Here is a 12,733-nt window from a genome sequence, read left to right as displayed (position 1 = left end):
ATAAAAAAAAAAAAAAGTTGCAGGAGAAAACAGGGAAAAAAAAAAACGGTAAAACTGTTCGTATCATTTTGAAAAAAAAAATGCATATTTGACGACTGCAGCGAGCTGTATGGGCACAACTGGGTACTACTTTATAGTATATTCATTCTACTCACTGGGGTTTATGCCTAAAGTCAGACTTGGGTTCATGTATAGGTATGTGTCAGCTGTGCTAGCTATTGAATATATTTAGACTAATTAAGATCATTGACAGATCAATTGAATGGGGGGCGGGCGGGGAGGCATGGAGGGCAACCATGGATGCCAGGGACAACGGGGGAGGAGGATGGGACATAGCAGAGGGTGGGGGATGGGAAATCAAGGATGGCAAAACAAAAGGCAAGGTATGCAGGACATAAGAATTGGAAAATTATTTGCTGAGAACATGTATGTTGATGTGCTTGATTGAGCCAATGCACAGTGTATTTTGGATGGAAAATTCATTTGTGTGTTGTGATGGTGTATAGTGAATTAATGTAGAAAATGAATAAATTTAAAAAATAAAATTAAATTAAAAAAAGAACAGTCAATGTTTAACACTCTCCATTTAGAAAGAAGGTATTCTAGAAAAGGCAATCAAGTCATTTAACTTCAAATGCATTTCCCTCCCCAAAAAGAAATTAAACCAATGAGAAGGTCAAAGATAATCACAGAGCCTGACAGAGTGTAAGCCCCAGGCTACACTGTCTTCACCAAGCACAAGGGCAGTTATGCTCTGCAGGGCACAGAAATCTCCCACACCTTTCCTGGTCTTTTATAACACACCCAGTCTCCAGAAAGAGCAGACATTTTTTCACATTTCAGATGTCCTCAGATTTACTGGAAAATGCCTGCTTCCCTGAATACACAGTACTTCCCAAAGCCTCAGTAAGAACTGTTTTGTAAATAAGTCCTTAACATTCTCCCTTTAGATGTCTCCTGAACAGCACAGAGTAAAGACTTCCTGTCATTCTACAGAAGGGAAAAAATGCACTGTGCAAGATGTATCCATTTTCTCAAAACTGGTTTTTCCTAGTAAGACATTCAGTAGAAACAGGGTGTCATAGTCTCACAAAAACAAGTGTTCTATATGTGAAAAGGTTTTCTTAACTGCAGGACTTCTCAGTCACTAATGATGAGCCTCTTGTGAAGAGGACAGTATGGACAGCATTTGCCACATATATCTGACTGTTGAAACACGGGTGAAGCATCCCCACTGACAGAGGAATAAGTTCCATGTTACAAAACCTGAGAAACGCTGACATTCATACAGGGTAGCTGGTCTTTTTTTTTTTTTTTTGGAGAGGTTTTTGCTATAGGGCATGTGTGCTCGCCAGACAGACAGAAAGCAAGAAATCACCCCCCAGGGGGGATGGCCATGCCGCAATCCCTTCTCCTCCGAACTCCTCTCGGGATCTTGGGCACGCACACACACATGCCCGGCGTGTTTTAAGCCACCGGGTCTGGGATGTGAACCACAGTCGACTACGTGGGAGTCCAGCGACATAGCCATTATGCTAACTGCTGGTCCCATAGCTGGCCTTTTAACAGTGATCCAAATAACCCTATTAACCACCAACCCCACATTTTTTTTAGATTTTTGCCATAAAGCAGTGCACTTGCCAGACAGAAACAGGAAGGGAAAGTGAGAAAGCACCCCCTCACCCAGGGTAGTCGGCCATGCCACAATCCCTTCTCCTTGCAGGATTTTGGGCACACACACCCACCACGGTTTTCAAGCTGCCTGACCTGGGATTCAAACCACAGCCAACTATGTGGCCCAGCACCTTAACCACCACACATTCCACCTACTGGCCCCCCACATTAGCACATTTGTTACATATCAAGAGAAAAGGATAACAAAAAAGATCCTTCCTTATCTTTAAGTTACCATAATGTAATCAATATCTAAATTAGTTCCTTTTCAGGATTTATTGGGTTGTCTGAAAAGTCATGATGTGTTTTTCTATGCAAAAATGTGTCATGACTTTTTGGATAACCCAATAGAACCAAGTAGATTCTTAAGCAACTTACGGGGCCCAGCATGTGACGTGGTGGTTAAGGGTGCTGGACCCCACATGGCCAACAACAGTTTGAGTCCTGGACCTGGCAGCTTGCTTTCTCACTTTTCTCCTCTCCTTTTTGCTCTGTCCTTTTCTGGTCAAATTAAAAATAAATTAATAATTAAAGTTAAATAATAATTTTTTTTTAAAAGCAGTTTATGAAAATTGTACAAGAGATTCTGCAGTCTAAGAAATTCTTACGGTCCAAACTAAAGATAAAACACTCAAAGTACTCTAACCTATGCATCACTACATCTCTAAAGCAGAACCCAACTTCTCTAAGGCCTCAATGTAGATCATTTTATAAAACATAAATGTCTTCTCAGTCTTCAACCAAGAACCTATAGTTACAAATATAAATTTGTACATTAACTTCTGATATTGGTTATTTTTTGAAACTCAAAACTAATTCCTGCATAGGAAGGAAAATCTAGAACTTTACGTTAAGTTCAGAACAGTTACAGTACTTCTCAGTAAAATGATTTTTGCCATGTTATAGCACAGTAAAGCACTTTATTCATTTACTGACGAAACAATAAACCAGTAGCTTTAATGTGTTATTATATCTCACATGAACTTCCTGTCCATCCTCGGCAGTATAAGTAATTCTAACAGAATGATCTGGGCTATTTTTATTGGCTCCTATAAGAAAAGTATCTAAATATGCACAATACATCAAGTGAAAAAAGGCTTAGCTGATGCCTGACAGATTCTGAGTCACTTGTTTCCCTAAATTTTATCTTAAAGCTGTTTTTGTCTCTTTCTGAACAAAACTATAAAATAAGCCTCAATTCACTGAACAGCCATAGTGCATTCTGGGAAATCAAGCAGGTTATTAGATAGCTTCATCTAGTATCATTGATTAAAGAGCTGAAGTTCAATACTTTAGAAAAAGAGATGAGCTAGAGCAATACACCTTGGTATGAAGGCCATTAAAAATACCTCTCTAGCTAGACACAGCAGCATGTGATTGCAGTCCCAGCTACTAAGGAGGGTGAGACAGGTAAATTACGAGTTTGAGATCAGCCCAGTAAATGACAGAATAAAAAAATGTGAAAAATTAAAAAATAAGACTTCTCTAGCTTCTAATCAATCCTGTTCCAACATAAAATTTGTCTCCAAAATTCTTCAAGTTTATTTTTCTCCACACCATTTATTCCATTCTGCAGGGACATAATGACATAATTTCTGGCTAAAGATAAGCCAGGATGCAAAATATTAAGCAGAAGGTTAAATGGAGAACAAGAAACACACACACACACACACACACACACACACACACAAACAAAACAAAACAAGGAAAGAACTTAGTAAATGCATAAATCAGGACAGAAGATCAAGTTAAAGCAGATACAAGTAATAAGTATGTAAACACAAATGATCCAAAGTGGCTCACGTTTTCTAAACTGAATTTCCTATCCGAAATTACTATCTACTCTTCTGGGTTTCACACCTGCCTTAACACGCAAAGAAGGCACTTGTCTCGTCATAATGCTGAGGTCCCCTCCACCACAGACACCGGGAACGCTCCTCACCTCCTGGTCTGTAGACGACGTCATCCTCGGTGATATAGGACGTTATCTCGCCAGTGTCTGTCCTCTCATAACGAGATTTTTTTTTTGGTGGTTTCTTTTTGTTCTTCTTTGTGGACTCCTCTGTGGTGGCACTATTGTTGTCGTTGTCCTCATCTTCACTATGATCGCTCTCAGCATAATTTTTGGCTCCACCTTCCAAAGTGCAGCTTCGGCGTGGCCGTGCATTCTCACTTTCTCTGGCTCTGTCTCTCTTCTCTCGCTCGCGGTCCCGATCTCGGTCCCGGTCCTTCTCTTTGTCTTTGTCTTTATCTTTGTCAGCTGTCATGATGCGCCACGTGCCTTCTTCTGTCCTCTCACGGCTAGGCCTCCGTGAAAGGTAGACAGTAAGCCTGGGCTTCAGTCTTCTGAATTTCTCACTCAATTCCAGGGAAAATCCAACCACTCCAGCAACCCCAGCGTTTTAAAAATGCTAGAGACAAAAAAGAGATAGGGAGAAACTGATTTTACTTTTTCTTTTTAAGAATTATTTTATTTTACTTAACTTTATTTATTTTTAATCTGGTCAAAAAGGAAAAGAGTGAGAAAGAGAGAGAAAGTGAGAAAGCAAGCCGCTAGGTCCAGGACTCGAACCGCAGGTGGCCGTGTGGAAGTCCAGTACTCTTAACCACCACACTACCTGCCGGCCTAAAAATTAATTTTACCTTAATGTTTTCTCAGATTTCCTTCCTAAGATAATGTTTTGCTAAATCTCTTGCAAATTCATGTTTTATACCTAAAAACTTTACACAGGTCATAGGGGAAATGTTAGGATAAGTAATAATAATTTAAATATATAGTTTTGGGCCCCAGCTAGCAAATGGTTTTGGGTTTTCTACCACAAGAATAATGAAAATAGGTCTAAATACAGGAGAGCAATCTATACTTCCTTATTGTTTTCTTCTTTTTAAGGAAAAGCAAAGTGTACCCTGGTGGATGACATACAATGGGAATAATACCAAAGGAAATTCATAACCCAAAATATAAAGTGGAAAGATAACCTGTAGTAAAAATCAATTCCCCCTTTAAAAAATAGTAATAATTTGGATAAGTGTGTGAAATGAAGATGCCACATAGTACACTATCTTCTGAAACTCTTTCTAGCTACTTCTCCAAATTCCCAGACCCCCTTTTCAAGATTAAATATACAGTCTTTGACTTAAAGTGACAGTCTTAAAACAAGAGTTTTTGGCTTTCAATTAACATTTTACTTTTTTTTTTTTTCATTTTTATTTGCTATAGGGCACATGAGCTCAAGTGGTGATAGCAGGGGTAGGCCCCAAGGGAGATAGAAATAATCCTTTTTCCTCCATTCACCCCTTCGTGATTTGGGCATTCACCTGAATACAGGCATGCCTGGCATGTTTCTCAAGCTGCCAGGTCCAGGACTCGAACTGCACAGTTAGCCATGTGGAATCTAGTCACTTAACCACCGAGCCACTAGCTGGTCAACATCTTACACATCTGCTCAGTCTATCTAAAGATGTATTTCCTCTGCTTTAACAAAACATAACAGCTTTCAGAAACCACCATCCATCTTTAGGGACTATTAAGTGGTTTTTATGGTCTTCCAAATTTCCACTATTAATAGCTTCCCAAAGAAAGTCCTATCCAGAATAAAACCCAATAAGAAAAGTCGGAACAAAACGAGTCTGCATCAAAATGAATAAATTCCAAATTCCAATCCAATATAATCCTAAAAATTTTATAGCAGGGGAAAAACTTCTATTTACAAGTCAGTCTGAGAACAATACAAACAGCCAATAATTCATCCTTTGCACTCTTTCATCATCTTCCATAATACCTCATCTCATTTGTTCAACAATCTTTACTAAACACATCTATGAGCCAGGTGTTCAGAACTAAAAACACAATGAAGAACTCTTGGTCCTTGCACTCAATGCTCAAATGCTATAAAAGGAGGCAACTGATCAATCTAAGAACCATCTGCTTCTCATGCTACTAACAGAAAGGGAACAACACATGCAAACAGACAAAAGATTGGTCCTGTCTACTTAGACAACAACAAACAAATCAGTTTGTAATTATATGCCTCAGATGCAGAGAAAATTCTCTTTGGTCATGCCAAAACCATACAAATTATAATATACTCTTTCCAAAGCTCTTGGGATAAACCTGATACCAGAAAAGACTTTCCCATAAGCATGTCAAATATCCTTAGGCATTCCAGAAAATAAGAAATGTTAACAAATAGGCCCAGATGGGGTGGCGGGAAGGGGAGGGAAGGGGCATTGTTGCACAATGGATGAGCTCAAATGGGAGGCCTGGGTTCAGTTCTCAGCCCAGCCTAAGCAGGCCAAGTGCAGATTGAAAGAACCTGTAGCCCTATAGCTTAGTGGAGGCCACTGGTGGTAGGACTGTGACATGGTGAGAGACCTGGTCAAAAACACAACTCTCTCTCTCTCTCCCCCTCTCTAGCGCACGCATGTTACCAACATTTGAGAGGCAGATCAATGAAAGAAAAAGCATGTAGTGCAAACCTAGATTACCTCCTTCTACATAACAGATATGCTTTCAGGTAGAATTTTAATTTTCTAAACTTATGTCAAGGAAAAAGTGGGAGCAGCAGGTGGTGTGGTGGTTAAGGCACTGGACACTCCCACATGAACGACCATGGTTTGAGTCCTGGACCTGGTGGCTTCCTTTCTCGCTTCCTCTCTCTCTCTGTCTCTCTCTCTGGTCAAACTTAAATGAATGAATAAATAAAATTAAATGAATAATTTAAAAAAAATAAGAAAAATTATTCTATGCCTACAAAAGTTCTGTCTAGATGAATCATCTGCTAAGCAGATAGTAATAAATTCCTAAGTCCCTCAGGCCACAACCACTAGCAAATGAAAATAAACAGACATGTTCTTTTCTCCACCAGGCTTAACTTTAGAGCATGAACAAGCCAATCAAAGAAGAAAAAAAAAAAATCAGCTAACACAGTTGTGCAGACATTCCTCTTTGACACTGAAAACATAACAGTAACTATTGGGAGTAAAATAGAATGGTAACTTAGGGTGAAAGAAAACCTCTTCTTTCAATTGCAGTTTAGGACAAAATACTGGTAAGTTTTAGAAAAAGACCATGCTCTCTAGAGTTAACAAGAAAATGCTCCAAAATTTACGTAAGAAATGCTATTTCAGCACTTGAAGAAAAATAATAAATTCAAATTGTACATTCAACACTACTTACTATAAATCACTACACTATTCTATTTACAAAGAAAACACGTGTTTCTACCAAATTTGGCCAAGAAAAACAGAGGAAACAATGAAGACATCCACAAAACAAACTCTAGCATATGTAAATATACATATATTTTTTAAAAAATGATGTTCTTAGCTATCTGTAAATTGGATAACTAAAAACACTGATAATCAAAAGAAAAAGTCAATCCAATTACCATTTATATTTGGCCCTAAAATATACCTCAATGGTGATATACACAAGGGTACGTCAAAAAGTTCATGGAAAAATGGAATTAAAATACAGGTTTATTTTGGTACCAAAAAAAAAAAAATTAAAATCCATGCAGTGTTTCCATGACCATCATTCATACGTACTTTGAACTTTGTGATCCTTCGCATTTTTTTCCTCTGCATTTAACATACTAATCATAACTTTTCTGAGTTCAGTAAATAGTGCCCATTTGAAGAAAGAAACTCAGAGAGGAACCAGATGGCAGGGAGGAGAGCTGTGCTTGAATTTGCTAGAAATTGTCTACAAAGTAAACAACAGGATAATAGCATCTTTTTTTTTTTTTTTTTTGAGAGGTTTTTGCTATAGGACGTGTGCTCCCCAGAGAGATAGAAAGAGAGAAATCATCCCCGGGTTGGGGGAATGGCCACACTGCAATCCCTTCTCCTCCATTCTCCTCTAGGGATCTTAGGCACACAAGTACACGCGCCCGGCGTTGAGTTTAAGCCATTGGGTCCAGGACTTGAACCGCGGTCAACTACATGGGAGTTCAGCAACATAGCCATTACGCTCACTGCTGGTCCCAGCATCTTTATATTATACCAAAGTGAGGTTTACAAAGTAGGTCCCTCACTTGATTCAGCAACTCAGTATGGTGAATCAGAAAGAAGCTGCCAATCCCAGGGACCAGCAGATGGTGTAATGGTTTCATTGCTGGACTCCCAGATGGCTCACTGCGGTTCAAGTCCTGGACCTGGTGGATTGAAATTCACACCGGCTGCATATGCATGCCCAAAATCCGAGAGGAGAATGGAAAAGGGACTGTGGTGTAGCCATCTCCCCTGGAGGGAGGAGTGATTCCAAACTATCTCCTGTGTGATTCCAAATTTTCTATCTCCTGTGTCTCTCTCGTGAGCGCAAATGTTTCTCCTTGAAAAAAAAAAAAAAAACTGCAGGACCAGCAGTTACCGTAATGGCTATCGCTGAACTCCCATGTAGCCGACTACGGTTTGAGTCCCGGACCCAGTGGCTTAAACTTACACTGGGCACAAGCACTTGTGTGCCCAAGATCCCAAGAGGAGAATGGAGGAGAAGGGATTGTGGCGTGGCCATCCCCCCTGGGGAGGGGGGTGATTTCTCGCTTTCTATCTCTCTGTCTTTCTGGCAAGTGCACGCGCCCTATAGCAAAAATCTCTCAAAAAAAAAAAAATTGCCATCCCCTTTTTACAGACTACAAAACTGGGACAAGACTATGTACACAAGGCCACATAACCAATGAGCACAAAAGCAAAATTCTGAAGTAGCTCTAAAATTGAATCCTAATCTGATTTGATTAGTACTGCCTGACTACCAAGTCTCCAGCTCTTCAGAAGAACCAATTTTTTCTACATGTATTCATGCTGATAATTCACACAGATTAGGAAACACACTCACTCTATTTGCCCTGTCCTCCTCCCACACACACAAAAAAAAAAGAAAGAAAGAAAAGAAAATATTTTTCTTCACTTAAGAAATCAGAGCAGGGACCAGTAGATGGTATGATAGGTCACTGGACTCCCACGTAGTCAACCGCAGTTCAAGTCCTGGATTGGGCTACTTAAAACTCATGCCAGTGCCATCTCTGTCTCTCTCTGTCCCTCCAGTGAGCACCTGCATCCTATAGCAAATATCTCTCTCTTTTAAAAACAAAACAAAACAAACAAACAAAAAAAAAAACACAGCAGCAGCCAGGGCAGACCCATAACACAGCAGTCAAGAGTTGCACAGTAGGAGCCAGATCCTGTACAACTTACCACAACTTTAATCTCGGTCACAGTAGCTTGAGAAATATACCCAGTGCAAGTGCATGCATCCCCAAATCAAAACGGGATGTAGAAATGGAGGAAAAGGGACTGTGGTGTAGTCAAATCCCATTAGGAGGTGCTTTCTCCCTCTCTCTCTGTCTCTCCGGTGAGCACACACATCCCCTTGAAATAAAATTTTTAAAAAATTTAAAAGAAAGCCAAAATGTGGCATAGTAGTAATACACTGTTCAAGAAAAGTTGGATCCCACAGAGCAACCACAGTCCAAATCTCTGGCCCCGGCAGCCTGAAACACCAGCGTGCCTAAGATCCAGAGTTGAAAGACATGAGAAGATTGCTGCAAGACCAGATTCTAAGAAGCGTGTATCTCTCTCACACATGTGCATGCATGTACTCTATCGTGAATAGGAAGGGGGTTAAAAATAAAGCCAAAAATATTGAAAAATGTATGTGTTAATCATTGCTTGACCAAAAGAGGGAAGAAACACCATGTAACATACTTTATATAATTTAAAAGAAAATCTAATCACATTCTAGAACACAAATCTAGAGCACATTCCAGATACACAGGCTTCATCTACTCACTGAATAATTCTCTACTGAACGCCTGCTGTGTCCTCCTTATTGCTCTTGGTGATGAGACACAACAGAGAAGAGCACACAAAAATCCCTTCCCCCATGGAGCCTACATGCTGTGCAGTGGAGGAAGACCTCCAAGAAAATGTTGGGGAAAATAACACACACACACACACACACACACACACACACACACACACACACAGAGGAATTAAGATCTTAAGTGAGAGACCAAATGGGGATAGAAGGTATGGGAGCACTGCGATTTTTCTCTTTTTTTTTTTTGGAGAAGTTTTTGCTATAGGGTAAGGGTGCTCACCAGAAAGGCAGAGGGTCAGAAAGTGAGAAATCACCCCCTGGGGGGATGGCCATGCTGCAATCCCTTCTCCTCCATTCTCCTCTCAGGATTTTAGACATGCATGCACACACACCTGGCGTGAATTTAAGCCACCGGGTCCGGGACACGAACCATGGTCAACTAGATGGGATCCAGTGGCATAGCCATTATGCTAACTGCTGGTCCCGAGAGCACTGCAATTTTAAAGAAGCTGGTGAGGGAAGGACTTACTGGGGTGGTGTTGACCCTGAGTAACAGAGTTAGAGGAAGCCATGAGGACATACAAAGGGAGACAATCCCAGCAGAGGGAAAGGCAAGCACATATATCCAAAGGCAGGAGCAAGCCAGGCATACTCAACACAAAGGAGACCAGAGTCATTGGGCTGCTGGGCTGATGTGAAAGGAAGAGAATGGTCAGAGATGAGTTCAGAGAGGTGAAGGGATGGGGGCTGAAGGGCCTAGATCCTGTCAGGCCTCACTGACAGCTAAAGGACATCAACTTTTACTCAAGTGACATAAAGTGATTCGAATTACACTTGAGCACGGATGTCAGTAGCAGAGAAAGATATGATCTGACTTCTGTTTACATAAGATCACTCTGGATGCTAAGAAAAACCTGAAGGGCTGCGGGGACTCTGGGTAGAGGTTTGGTGAGAGAGGAGGCTTATTGTAGTCACTCAGGGAGGAGATGGAGGCAGCTGGGTTGGGGGAAGGATAGTGGCAGAGGAGTCTAATTTTTAATTGTCCATGTATTTTTAAGAAGAATCAAATAGAACTGTGCTGATCAAGTGAGAGGTGAGACATGATAATTAAAGTCAAGCTGACCACTGTATAGATAAAGTTCCCACTGTGTGACCTGGTGGTGGTGTGGGGGGGTGAGGGGACAGAAACTTAGGCATCAAAGTGGTTTTTTTGAGAAGCCTATAAAAAACACATAGTCTAAGTAGGCAGAGATCCAAGTTGGAGACAAAAATTTAGTTTTTAAGGTCACAAAAGTACGTGAGATTAACAAGAAAGTGAGTGTAAATCATTTTTGATAAAAACAATTTTTAAACTCAGAACATTTATTGCTCATGGTTGAGTGAAGAAGATATTCAAAACAGACTTAAAATTATGTTTCTGAAAACGGAACCAGAGGACTCTTTATTTTAATTAATAGCTGGTCAGTCAGCTCAGTTTTGTTTTAATCTGCTGAAGGCCAAAGTATTCAACAGAACCAATGACACAGAACTATTCTTCATTATTTCAGTTACCCTAACCTCTACAAACATCATTTCCCCTCTTCAAAATGAAGTCAACAACCACCTACAAACACGTCACACTACTCAGAAATCATTCAGATATAGTTCTAAAATCTCAGTCATGCTCAGGGCTCAAACCTCATTTAAGAAAAACACCTCCAGGCCAGGCAGTGGCACAGTGGTTAAAATGGCGGAATTCCACAAAGCTGACTGCATGATTCCAGACCCGGACCACAGCTGGAGAATCATGTGGGTACAGGTAGTGTGCCCAAACTCCCAAAGAGGGAGAAATGGAGAAGGGATTGAGGTTTGGCTATCCCTTATGGGGGTTGCTCGCTCGCTCGCTCGCTCGCTCTCTCCTGCTAGTCAACACACTCTCTAAAATTTTTAAAAATAAAATAAAAAAAGAAAGAAAAAGAGAAACACTTCCCATTACTATGTAAACTGTCACAAGAGGATCTGCCCTAGGAGAGAACTGGGAATTCTGGACTAAGAAGTCAATATGTCAACAACCACCTACAAACACGTCACACTACTCAGAAATCATTCAGATATAGTTCTAAAATCTCAGTCATGCTCAGGGCTCAAACCTCATTTAAGAAAAACACCTCCAGGCCAGGCAGTGGCACAGTGGTTAAAATGGCGGAATTCCACAAAGCTGACTGCATGATTCCAGACCCGGACCACAGCTGGAGAATCATGTGGGTACAGGTAGTGTGCCCAAACTCCCAAAGAGGGAGAAATGGAGAAGGGATTGAGGTTTGACTATCCCTTATGGGGGTTGCTCGCTCGCTCGCTCTCTCCTGCTAGTCAACACACTCTCTAAAATTTTTAAAAATAAAATAAAAAAAGAAAGAAAAAGAGAAACACTTCCCATTACTATGTAAACTGTCACAAGAGGATCTGCCCTAGGAGAGAACTGGGAATTCTGGACTAAGAAGTCAATATACAAGTTCTCGGCACTGCCATGTACTGTACTGCCTTGAGCAAATCACTCTGAGTCATAGTTTAGCTGTTGTAAAATGGAGACAGTACCTAGCTAGGTAGTGTGCCACGAGTAAAAATTAAGGTAATTAGGTTAAGTATGCCATATATAAATACACTGTAGTTTGCAAATTCTTCCTCATTTAATCACAGGAAGAAATATTTATATTTTTCAAATGCCCAACCACACCAGGCATCTTACTTAGCTTTTATGGTCTACCAAAAACATTCTGAATATCACCCTAATTTATCCACTATTCCAACTGAATCTTCACTTGTTGGTTTCAATCCATCATCATCATTCACACAGATAAATACAACTACCTAACAAATTTTTTTCCTGCAAAATTCTGTTTTTGCCTTCCTTCCACCTTGTCCTCCAACACAGTCTATCAATAGAAATGGCATCCCACCCCTTTTTCTTTCTTTTGTTCTTTCTTTTTGTAACAATTATTTATTGAGATATAATTCATATACTATACAACTCACCACTTCAAGTGTACAATTCAATGCCCACCATTCCTTTTCAAAGATTACAGAAACACTTATGTCTTGGCTTTTCCCCTCCTGCCCCCCCCTGGCCCCCTCTGAGTGCTCCAGGAGCCTCAAGACACTTCTGCAGTCCAAGGAGCCCACCCAGCTGGAATACTCTTCCCCTCTTCTTTGTCTGCCTAACTCCTTTTTTTTTTCTTCTTTTTTTGGAGAGGTTTTTTT

General features: G+C 40.4%; 1 protein-coding gene across 1 annotated transcript in view; it reads right to left on the bottom strand.

The window, feature by feature from the left end:
- RERE (arginine-glutamic acid dipeptide repeats) overlaps window positions 1–12,733 on the bottom strand; it is a 545,831-nt gene that overhangs the window by 343,393 nt on the left and 189,705 nt on the right. Inside the window, 1 exon segment of the mRNA XM_006145378.3 lies at window positions 3,617–4,085. Coding sequence (XP_006145440.1) covers window positions 3,617–3,941 — 325 coding nt within the window. The 5' untranslated portion in view covers window positions 3,942–4,085.

This window comes from Tupaia chinensis, unplaced genomic scaffold (assembly GCF_000334495.1).
Source record: "Tupaia chinensis unplaced genomic scaffold, TupChi_1.0 Scaffold000146_1, whole genome shotgun sequence".
NCBI classification, from domain to species: domain Eukaryota; kingdom Metazoa; phylum Chordata; class Mammalia; order Scandentia; family Tupaiidae; genus Tupaia; species Tupaia belangeri.
Note: the sequence above shows the minus strand (reverse complement) of the source record. Positions and strands in the feature narration are given on the sequence as shown.